General features: G+C 36.8%; 1 protein-coding gene across 4 annotated transcripts in view; it reads right to left on the bottom strand.

Annotated features, from left to right (window-relative positions):
- The window catches only part of LOC138931769 (tyrosine-protein kinase Dnt), a 110,573-nt gene that overhangs the window by 84,728 nt on the left and 13,713 nt on the right, over nt 1-12,132 (bottom strand). For all 4 annotated transcript variants that reach the window (XR_011446673.1, XR_011446672.1, XM_070292862.1 and 1 more), the window contains exon 2: nt 3,433-3,560. Coding sequence is in view for 2 of the 4 variants with exons in the window: in XM_070292862.1 (XP_070148963.1) it covers nt 3,433-3,560 (128 nt within the window). In the remaining 2 variants the exon portion in view is untranslated. The remainder of the gene's footprint in view (nt 1-3,432; nt 3,561-12,132) is intronic.

Raw genomic sequence — 12,132 nt, 5'->3', positions numbered from 1 at the left:
TTTGTTCGTGGGGAGCAATTCAATAGATGAAACTGTCGGATAAAGCGAAGAACTAAGTGTCATGACTCATCGATCGAACGGTTCGGATGACCGGATTAGTTGGAACCTACATGGTGATATCTGACAAGAGATCCTTTCGTCTGATCACAGAATGAGCAAACCGCGCGACATTCTGGTGAGTCAGAATCACGAAGAACGTGTAGCGTTCCCATGATAGAAGAAAAGTTCTTGCTTTCGATGGACCGATAAAGCCGGATAAAGCTACGCTTAATCGAGTTGCTGCTGAATGTACTATGCAGCATTATATCTCAACGTTCACGAATGTATTGTGAGTGATTTTTACCATGTTTTTAACAAGCAACAAGAAACTTTCAGTATATTCATAAAAATATTTCGATATATATCACAGTATACATATATCACTGTATATGTATCATTTATAATTGTTAAATTTCACATTTTTTCCCGATTAGATAATTTAATAAAACTTGAACTATAAAAAGATGCTTAATTAAAAAAAAAGATATTCTTTAAAAGAGAATTTTAAAAAATGCAATACAACACACAAGAAAATTCTGTTTTTGTCAAAATTGATTTTATAAGATATAGCTTGACAAAATATGTTGACGATTTTATTTTAATTTAACATCGATTTTTAGCAGCAAAATAATTTCAAATTAATTAAACATTCGCACAAAAATTCTGTGGCAGATGCAGCCATAAACCTGTCGTATCTACCCGAAATTAAGCGATCAATTGTCGCGCACGCTCTCATCCCGTGGCGCACATTGTTCTTCCATTCTTTTGTGCCAGCTACGCTCCAAGAAGCTACACCTCCATCGTATCGAAAGCAAGCGAGAGATAAGACGAAACGACGGGTCCGTGATCACGGAAATGGTGCGATTTTGCGCGGCTAACGAACCTATGGATAAGTCCACCAAGATAACGGGCGAGAGTAGAGGAACTGGAAAACACTCTCCGCGGGATAAGGTGGGTCGTTGTGTTATTCCCGCAATGACAATAAAGTGCCGTAATGATACCGGGAGTACACTGTACATCTACGAACGTATGGAAGAACGATCTTTTCAACGATCGCGACGCGGTCGTCGCGGCCAGGATTCGTGGCGCGGACATATTGACTTTTTACGGACGCTCGCTTTGAAAATCTTGAGATTCAATGAAACCGCGATACCGAGACCTAGCAACATAGATGGTGACAAGAAAAAACGCATCGACGTCGTCGAAAGTAACTTTACAATCAACTAACCGGAAACAAATCGATATAGGCGTTCTCTCTCTCTCTCTCTCTCTTTCTCTCGATATAAAAGTTCCTTTCTTGTAACCCTTATTCCTATTTCTATATTAATGTTATAATAATTTTATCAAGTTACACTTGTGGTAAAGAAAAACATCACAGTAGAATATAATATTTAAAATAAAAAAATTATATAAATATTTACGTAAGTTATATTTTACACCTACTGGATTATATAAACGATTAACATAAAATAGTAATTTATTTATATGTTAATTAAAATTCTGTTTGTAATATTTAGTTAATTTTATGAATAAATATTTCAAATATACGAATATTTCTCGCCAGAGATTTCAGTTAATCAATTTACATAATTATTTCTCGCGTTATATGGATAGTAAAATATTTAAATACTTTTGTATTTTTACAAGTTAATCATATACATACTTTTTCTATTTAATTCTCTCTTATATGTCTCTTAAATTCATTATTGCTCTATGTTTTATTAAGTCATATCATCCGTTTTAATAAATCAGTATTTTGAAATAAATATTAGCTTTATTATTTTTTTTACTTTTAATATAATAAATTTAATATATTTTTTACCTTTAATATAATATTTGAAATAATACGAGAAAAAAATGATACTTGAAATAATCAATGCAAATTCAAAAATTTTAGACATTATATTCAATAAAAATTTCTTATTATTTTTTTGTTATCGTAATTAATATATAATTTTAGTTATTGCATTTTTAATAATCATTTCCTCTATATATATTCTTGTGTCTATCATTTTCACGGAAAAAAATTTTCCAAATAATATTTTATATTTTATATTTTATATTTTATATTTTATATTTTATATTTTATATTTTATATTTTATATTTTATATTTTATATTTTATATTTTATATTTTATATTTTATATTTTATATTTTATATTTTATATTTTATATTTTATATTTTATATTTTATATTTTATATTTTACATTTTATATTTTATATTTTATATTTTATATTTTAAACAAAACATTATTTATAAGTGACTATTTTCAATATTCTATGCTTGAAACATACCCGTTGCTTGTTGTATAACAATGTGCCTAAGAAAATATTCAAAATGCTTGAAAACGTCGTGTCGCGCAAGAATTGTGAAAAATAGACGTCAATTATGCTACCAGTATGTTCCTTATAAATCTGAAAGAATGTTTAAAAATTTCTACGTTTCAAAAAACGACTATTACACGGGAATAGTACTTAACATCTCTACTTCTCAATATTTGTAAACAAAGTCATCAATAATCAGTGCATATGATAATAGATAAATTGAAATCAATCGACAAAGGTTATTGTAGCAGTTACAACCAATTAGATACGCAGCGGTAGTCGCGGAATGGAGGTTTCCTCCTGTCGTTTAATATCCCGATCGAGGGAGAGCGCCGGCGACTTTTCACGTTTTTCCGCGTCCTACATCTCGTCGCGAGGGGTTTCGAGGGCGCGTTCGGTTTCCTTGGTGACCGAAGGGAGCGCAAAACCGAACCACACTCGGGCTCGCTCCGTCTCTTTCACGCCCACGCCATCTATTTATATTTCATATTGATAGAGTATTGATACAGCACTGTACCGTCGTGTACCTCGCCCCGACGAGCCCCTCTTAACCCTCGGCGAGCAACCCCGGTAAACCACCGTAACGGGCCACCCATCCCGTAGCGAAACGTAAACGAGGATATCCCCGTGTGTTGCCGTACTGGACGGGTCACGTGTTTACTTTGTTCCGCATTGTTGCGTCTCGTTAATGGCCGGCGGAAACGTTTTGCTCTCCGAGCACACGGGAGATCCGTTTCAACGTTTCCCTTGGCGACGCGGATGTGCATCCGCGTATCGTGATTTCTTTTGTAAGAGAGGTCTCGAAAAAGGCTCCATCTGAATGACGGAAGGTACCATTTTTCGTAGATAAGACGCGGTTCGTTCTCTTTGCGCGCGATTTGTAATAATATCGCGCGACGTATATATATATACGTACATTTAAAAAGCGGACGTTTCTTGTTTAGAGTAAAAATATTTAATATAGACGAAATAAATAAACATTAAATCGATGTTAAAATTGTAATATGTAAGCTCGATTGTTCGAGACACCCTCCGTTAGAGGTGGTTCCTCTCGTGAATATACATACCGGGTGTCCTACGAGGCTTTGCCATGAAAATTCTAGGTCCGCTATGTTCGCCGGCACAGGAACGACGAAATTCATCGCGTACGTGTTGACCACCCCCTCCCGCACGTAGTACAACTCGGCCTCGAGTCCTGAAAGCAGAATAGCGAGGAGTGTATATCGATTGGGCGATCAATTATGGAAAAGCTGTACCGTCGCCGGCAAAGTTTCCCTTCGCCGACCCCGATGAATCGACCGATCGCAGACTACGGCACGTGCAGTCGCCCTTCTCGTTATAAGTTGAGGACATTGACCACAGTCGCGTCTTCTTTGCATCGAGTATCGCACTTGTACGGAATACCTTACGTATGGAAACTTCAGAGATGGAATAATTTCGCTATTCGGCAACACGCGAATCGCGCAGTTCAGAATCATCCTTGTACTTTCCATACAATTCTAATGCAATCTTTCATATATTTTTTACTTTCATATATATTTATTCTTTACATACACTTTTACGAATCACTGAAAAATGAATGAAATAACGCGCTGTGTTCATTTTACTATTATTATTATTATTTTTACATTATATATTTATAGTGTTGTAGAAATATTTATCGAAAAATAAAAAAAGAAAACGGAAAGGAAAATGCCAGTCACCGGCAAACGTGATGCGACGATTATTGTTGGCATATATTTTCCACACGACGCGAAATCATATCTCGACGATGTCTACCAAGAAATAACCAGGAGGATTCCAGCAACGGATTTATAATATAGATCCCCGTCGATGCCAGATATATCCAGCCAGCCTCTCTCCGTTCTTCGTACCTCGCAGCTTTTTCAGCGCGGATCATGATCTGAAAATTCCTCCTGAGCACTCGCGCGTACAGTCGCGTCTCCACCTCTCCTCCTCTCTTCCACTGAAAAATCTCCTACGTTGAATAAATACACAGGGATCTGAATTTTCCCAGTCGATCGGATGCGTCATCCGTCTGCTTTCACGTATGACTACGCGATTCGATATCACGCTCTCGAACAAGCTCTATCAGACGTACCGTACATGCGTCATATTCGACGTCACGCGAACCGTATGTCGCGTGGTCGCGTTTGCTTCGCGATAAGATTCCTTTAAAGAAGCGAGATATTCAGATCCGGGTGCTGCACCTCGGTAGAGGAGAAGCGCATAAAAGGCAGTACAAGAGAAAATAGAAAAAGAAAAGGGGCAAAGGAGGAAAGTATTAGAAAGGATGTTCTATAAATCTCTATATCGTAGAGAGTACGTTGTGAGTGAGCGGAAACAGCGCACGTGACTTGGTAGAAATTAATAGTGTTAAAAAACGAAAAGTTCTCTGCCTCCTCATAAATCGTGCTATTCGCCCTCGATGTGTTTTTCGAGTAACGCGCGCGTTTTAGTTTGCCGTTGTAACGAACAAGTAGCCCTCTTTCTCTCAGTAGTTATGTCTATATATTTATAAATTTGAATAGTTATGTATCATATTTTTGTCGGAAGAATATTTTTATTCTTTTATACGCGTTATTATTTCAAACATCCTGACATAGCGGATTGTATATTGAAGTCAAGAAAGTTCTGACTGCAGTAATAAATGAGAAAGACGGTCCGACTCTGTAGAGAGTTGTACTACTGCCTTTGTGCTTTCGGTTCTTTGATAGTCAAAGGACTCTATAACATTTAATTTCTTCCTTGCAATTGTGTCGTGTATTTATATTCATTTCTACAAATTATACTATTAAACATTTTATACTTCCCTTAATATAAGATGCGCGAAAAAATATAATATTACTACTATTTTAACGAGATTCTGTATATATAAAAATTAAAAATAGGAATATTTGTCTCTTAATTCATGAAAAATATTTTTTTAATCGATATATGTAGATCTATACTATTTATATTTTCGTGTATAGATCTATATTATCTATCAATTGCAAAATAGAATAACGATAAAATTGGAAACTTCAAAAATCGTAATGAGGCTGTATAGTCTTTATTTCTACGAACAAAGCATCGAAGCGAGACGCAAATGCTTGTGATATGGTTTAGGGAGAGTTTAGCGTTTCGTGAATATACGTATACGTTGAAATGCTAGTAGTTGAAGTTTAAGGCGGCATCGAGCGGGGAGTCGGGGGTAAGCGTAGTAAGAAGATTAAGTAACTTTCTACTCCGTGCCCCGGGTCTTACGAACGGAAGACTAACACTCGGCAGAGAAACTGATAATGACAGTCAGCCGTGTATTAAGCGAAGCATCCGCGAAATCGAATTAATCCCTCTGTACTCCATTTTATTATCAGGCGTTAATCCCGGCTAAAGTGGAGAATCGTGTCTGACTAAGTAAACGCGTTACCACTTGCATTTCAAGATGCCCCGAGAAACTCGATGTATATATTGTAATATATCGCTGCCTAGTGATATTATATTACGTGTGTAACGTAAATCCTGATGAATATTCGTATATATATTTTCTATATATATATATATATAAAATGTTTTATTATTTTATTCAAAAAATTCCTTCATAATTTTGTATAATATGATAAAATTATTTTTTATGTAGTTAATAAAACCATACGTAATTTTAAATTATGAAAATAAGAGCGATTCGTGTTATCAAATTTTCATACTAAAATAACGTAAATCTCGCTTAAATAAATCAAAGTCCCATTGTATTAACATGAAATAATTTCGAGGCGAGTCCACTTCTCGGCATCATCAAAGTTTGCACTCGACCCATCGTAAAAATAAAACGAGTTACTTTCTAACAGGAAACTCTTTATTGCAAACGCCAGCGAACAATTAGCTTTCGGTTCCGGTCAATTAAATCGCGAATGACTAGATGCAAACAAACAAGCGGAGAATCGCGAATCTTTATTACCTATCCACCGCGTCGCAAAATAACCGGTATGCAAAGTCGGGGATATTTATACCGTCAGTTTGTCAGTCGCAACTATCCCGCGGGAATGCCGCACACGTAAAACGGGAACGACTTCGAATATGACCGAGGAATCGAGCGCGAGCTTGCCGAGAAAAAGAGGGAGAGTGCGTACGTTCACTCTCTTTCTCTCACGCGTCGTAGAAAAGCTTGCGAAACACGAAACTCCACCGCGTGTCGGAAAGCCAGGGGTGGAAAATATTTCAAGAAGATAAATCTTAGCCGATCCCACGAGGAACGGACACGCGCAAGCAACTAACTCGGGTGGATTAAGTTCCGCGATATCGCCCGGGGGTTTCGAGTGGAACAACAAATGGACATAATCAGGTTGCACCGCGCGCTATGGCAGACCGTTGCATTACGTTGTCGAGATTACGTGGATACTATATAAACAACTCTGCGATCGTACCATAAGTTCCATTTCACGATACTCAGGATCTTTGTTTCGGTGTGCTGAAAAGTTCGAGACGGCGAAAAGTTGACGCCGCACGCATACACAAGCGAACATTTAATTATACTACATGTGGTTATGTATCACTACAGTTATATGGTTTCACATGGGTCCCGCATTCGTATAAAATAACCGTACAGAATATCCAATTATAATCAATAGAGTCAGATATCTTGGAAATTAAGTTAGTTCTGGTTTTTTTTTTTTTTTTTTTTTTTTTTAAATCTTAATTTGTAGTTTCGAGAGGAAAGTGATCGAAATAATTTCTGTCTAAAAAAAATGCCAAGATAATGTCAAGCTTATTTTCTTTTTGTAACTGGAATTATACTTAAATTATATAGTCCTTTTATATGAATATTGATTTTCCTAAATGCTACATATATAATTGAAATTGAATCGTAGAAAATTAATAATCTTGTAACGTATTTTGATATTTAATGACATAAAATATAAAATATGAAAAATTATAAAATAATATAAAAGAGAAAATCTAATTTTTAATTAAAAATATGTTTGGTTTTGTTAATTATAATTGGACACCTTATGTTTGTGTAATATAGAATCAAATTTACTATATGTATGCGTGTTCGGAAAAAATAAATATTGACAAATAAGCATTTTCTTAAAGAGATTTAGAAAAATTTATATCTTTATTTTAATCGAAACAAAAAAAATGTACAAAGTACTATATTCTTCGTATTTTTCTAATTTCTTAACTTTTATTAATAAAGTTTTAAATAAAGTTCCTTTATTGTATATATGGTATCGTGGTACTTAAAAGTTAGTTAAAAAATAAAATATTGTTTACACTTATACTTTTTTCATATATTTCAATTTCAATCGTATAGATGTTCATAAAACTTTCATATTGCACGGCAATCTTTTCGCACTCCTTTACATATCGAGTTTTCGAAAAGTACTTGCTAAAATATAAAAGTTTCCTATCTTTCGAAGCATGAAAATTCCACAAGACAAATCTGAATGATGTGGGCGCATATATGCGAGCGCGTGTATAAATATCACTCATTTTATCTTTTATTACACAGTTTGTGTCCCTTTCATATGATAAAATCGCGGTCAAATCCATCAAATCTCGTGACGTATCTCCCACAAGCACCCGCGCGAGATCACGGCGGGTCATAGGGCGATCTATCAATTTGCCGTCGAGACGGCAAGGAAGGAAGAATTTAGGAAGAAGGGTAGCCAGCTCTCCTGTCTTATCCCATGGGAGATAGCTGTCCATTGGAAAAAAGCACGGGAACAGAGAGGATAGGTTATGGGTGCTTCTTCAAGAATGAAACCTCGTTTACGTGCAGGGCTCCCTGCTTTGATGGCGTTAAGTAGAATATCGTGTTTGGCATATGAACGACCAACGACTATTTTAGGCCATTAAAACAAAGTGCGATTTCATCTACTGTGTCACCCTCCCGATTATCTCCGAGCAAGAATATATCATCTCTAAAAACTGCAATTATCTCGTTGTATATTTTCATTGATAATCGACAGATAATTGACTATTGATTATTTGCCAAATAGCTTTTTCTTAATTAAATACAATATTTAGAAAGTTGTTGAGAGGCGATTGAGTTATTATATGTAAAATTGGTTGTACGTGTCGTTTTGAGATAGAAAGTCTAGAAGCATGTATCGTACTAGGAAAATTGAATTAGCATAGGGATTGACGTTGTATCGCAGACTGATGCGACGCCAAATTGAATTTGAAATGAACGCGTGCGAGTAACTGGGTTTCGTGCGATATCCTCTGTCAGTAACGTAAACGGTTTGTAAAGTTTAAATTTTAGAAACCGTGCTCCCAGATATTATTTATTATTTACCTTGTTTCCAAATTGTAACATGAAATAAAATCCGTAAATTAATAAAAGAGGAGAGCGTATTTCATATTAATATTAATTCCTTGAAGTTTCCACGCGATGATCTCTTTCTGCGAAATTATAATTCGCACGTGAATTTGATAATATTCGAATTAAAGCAAACTAATCCAATGCGTTGTTTGCTGCCGTGTAAAACCCGTGTTTATTAGGATGAATTAAACGCACTAATGTACGCTTCTAGGATCGTTCGCTTCTAAGCCGCGACGATCCATTAACACTGCACGGCGCGCGTAATTTGTATTCGCCTAACTATCGAGCTAAACGACGAGGAGAACGGATGTTCTTCGAGCGGATACTCCGAGCGCGCAGACGGGGGAAGACGCGCAAGGGTTCGATCAGGGTCAGGAGCCAAGGTAAACACATTAGGGATACAACGTCCCAGTATAGGAGACACTTCCCGCCGATGGGGAAACTCCGCGCGTATGGCCGACTACAACGGAAATTCGAACGTCTCGCGGATCGCCGGAGATGGAAAAAGTCGTGCCGAGTCGATATATACCCTGGAAACTAATCTCCTGCGCTCGGATCTTGTTTCCCCCGATCGTCGTTTCCACTCGTTTACCCCTTTGTCGATAACGTGCACACATGCTTCTTTGTCAGCGTATCATGGTATTTACGCGCATTTCACATACTCGGCTCACCCTTCGTTGAACTTTGCCAATTCTGTCGCAGATTTGTGATTCCTTGAATGTGTCTTTTACTTCGCGATACTTTGCCAAGAGATTCAGTGTTTTATTTGTCGTAATATAATGATGATACTAAGGTAATAATTTTTTACGTCCGCCTTAAAGACGATACGCGATTGCGATAAAAGTCGGCTCAACATTTTATGTCGTGTAATACAGAAAAAAACATTGAAAGAAATAAGATACACGCATATACAAAATACACATGTCAAGATACGCACGTATATCAAAATATACGACACATAAAATTGTAAATAGATTTCGGTTGAATTTTTTCACGAGCTACAAATCGTCCAAAGTGAGAGCTGGTTTTATTCATGTAAGAGATTTTATTGAACATATTTCTGATTGAGAAATTCAATATCCTCGTAGAAAATATTATATATATTTCTCATAAAATTCTGTACGTCCGATTGGTCGATTAATTCCGTTTTTTTTTTTTTTTTTTCCTTTTTACATGCGAGACGTCTCACGAATGTTGAACTCTAATGATTGAAGGAACCGCGAAAAAGCAATCGATACTAGCGCATCGACCGAACGCAATGCGGCACCTTGGCACAACCTTGAGCAGTTTCTACGATTCATTCTATCTAAATCATTTATCGCGATCTCCGTCTTCGCGAGCCGTATGCGTTGCCAGATGGAATTCCGGAGGAGTCATTTATTGTTCCTGGGGCGCGCGTAGAGCGCACGTCGACTAGTCGAATTTGCAATAAAGAAGATAGATGCGATGGAAGGAATATCGCCAGCAGCTAATCTTTTACTTTTCCATTCCGCTCGGTCTTCTTCGCTCATTCGTTATTCATTAGAGTCCACCTTGTTTCACCAACAAAGCGATACGGTACGAGCTGCGTTTCGTTACGAGAGTCTTAACGATGTACGAGAGCAAAGGTACAAGTAGCGTAACTAGTTACTTTCGTCGTGTATCTTGAGATAAAAATACAAAAATTTATTATATCTCTCTCTATATTAAAGATATATCCTGGGTTAGTTTATCCAAGTAAATGAAAAATGTTATGACGTTTTATCTCGGATTTATTAGAAAGAAAAAAGAAAAAAGTTATATTTATTAATAAATTTATTCACGCGGCTTATAACGTGCTCGTTACATTTTTCCTTTTATATACTTTTTTCCTTTTTTTTATAAAAAACGATATCTGCTTATTTTAAAGTGCAAAAGAAAAGGTACATAGCTATTATTTTATTTCGGCAACAGTTACATTGGATGTCTATGTGTACAGTTCGTATTAAACCGAGTGAAGAGGAGAATGCAATAAAGAACGACCAAGGATCGTTTGAACAAGCTGACGTCACTTTTCGCAAATTATTTCGACCAAAGTCTAAACCAGGCTCCATCTCTTTGCTTGTGCGTTTCCTCTGAAACTTATCTACACTCGTGCAACGACAACCTCCTCTCTCGAGGACTTTTCTCCGTCGGCTTTCTTCTCTTCGCTTGGTTCGTTTGTATAGTTTTCGACGTTTCGTCGGATAGATGGATATAGCGCAAAAGTGCCGAGGGCGAATGCCGCGGAAAATCAACGACGGAGCAGAGCAGAGAAGAAAGAAGAAAAAAGAAAGGAAACGGGAAAAACAAGGAGTGGCGGAAGAAAGACAAAGCGGAAGGAGCAAAAAGAAGCGGACGAGTCTTTCGGGATGGTTGTTCCTCGGAGTTGGCCGCGAAAGAGCGTCGCGTCTAGTTGAACAGGATGTTTGCCTTTAATTAAAATCAGTCGCAACTCGTCCGTCCCGCGAAAATTCACCGTTGCTCCCCTTTTTCTCCTCCTGCCCCCTCCCACCTTCCCGCAATCGTCACCCTGTGTGTCTCCCGCCCCGCATTGGTCGCTAGTCGCTTTGTCGGACAGAATTCTTAATATTCAATTATACCCCCGTGCTTTTAATTAGTCGCGCATGGCCCCTCGGGCACGGTTGTTCGAGCGAGTAATCGTTCTAGCCAATGAATTTGTTGTTTCGGGTAGATTGAAACATTTATTAAATATTGATCCTACGTTACGAGTGAACGAGGCGAATATTACACGATCTGCCTCGTTACTCAATTATTGAGTTTCGTTAATTTCCGGAGCGCGACGTAGGTTAGCGATAACTGACGAATCGGCGCGCGATTAATTTGAACGATTGATAGGATACGCAAGCAATATTTGGGTCTCGCTCCCTGTCGGAAAGTCCGTGTAGCCGGATTAAAAGCCTCGCCTATACGGACGATGAGCTAATGTAGATTTAACTTTTGTTCGTCGTAAATTTCTTGCGCAACAAACACCCTCTCCGCCTCTCATCTAATCATCTCGCTTTGCTTATTTTGTAAATATAAAACTGTTGTGCAGCTGTATACTAATTTGCATTATATTTACCATCGCTTTCTAGTTTCAGTAAAAGCGGAAAATAGGTATCAATCGATTCGGAAGAGATAACAGAAAAGATTTTTTTTTTTTTTTTTTTTTTTTTTTTTCAATTTACAAATTGCCATGAAACTGTTATTAAAGTCCGTTCTTCTGTCTCTCTCTAGTTCGAATATGTTTTTAAATAAAAAAGTCTTAAATTCTCGATTATGCAACTTGTATACATATATATTGATAAAAAAATAAATCTGCAATTGATATTAATAACGAAAAATTATTTCTCTTTCAATTATGAAAAAAATTAAATGATTTAAAAATTATTTGCGTTTTTTGAATAAATAAGATTTTCCTTTTAATAATTTAACGCGGAATGATAAAACCTTCCTATTT

This window comes from Polyergus mexicanus, unplaced genomic scaffold (genome assembly GCF_030449975.1).
Source record: "Polyergus mexicanus isolate NDT 795.1 unplaced genomic scaffold, iyPolMexi1.0 SCAF_3, whole genome shotgun sequence".
Lineage (NCBI taxonomy): Eukaryota > Metazoa > Arthropoda > Insecta > Hymenoptera > Formicidae > Polyergus > Polyergus mexicanus.
This window is presented reverse-complemented; position numbering and strand designations above follow the sequence as displayed.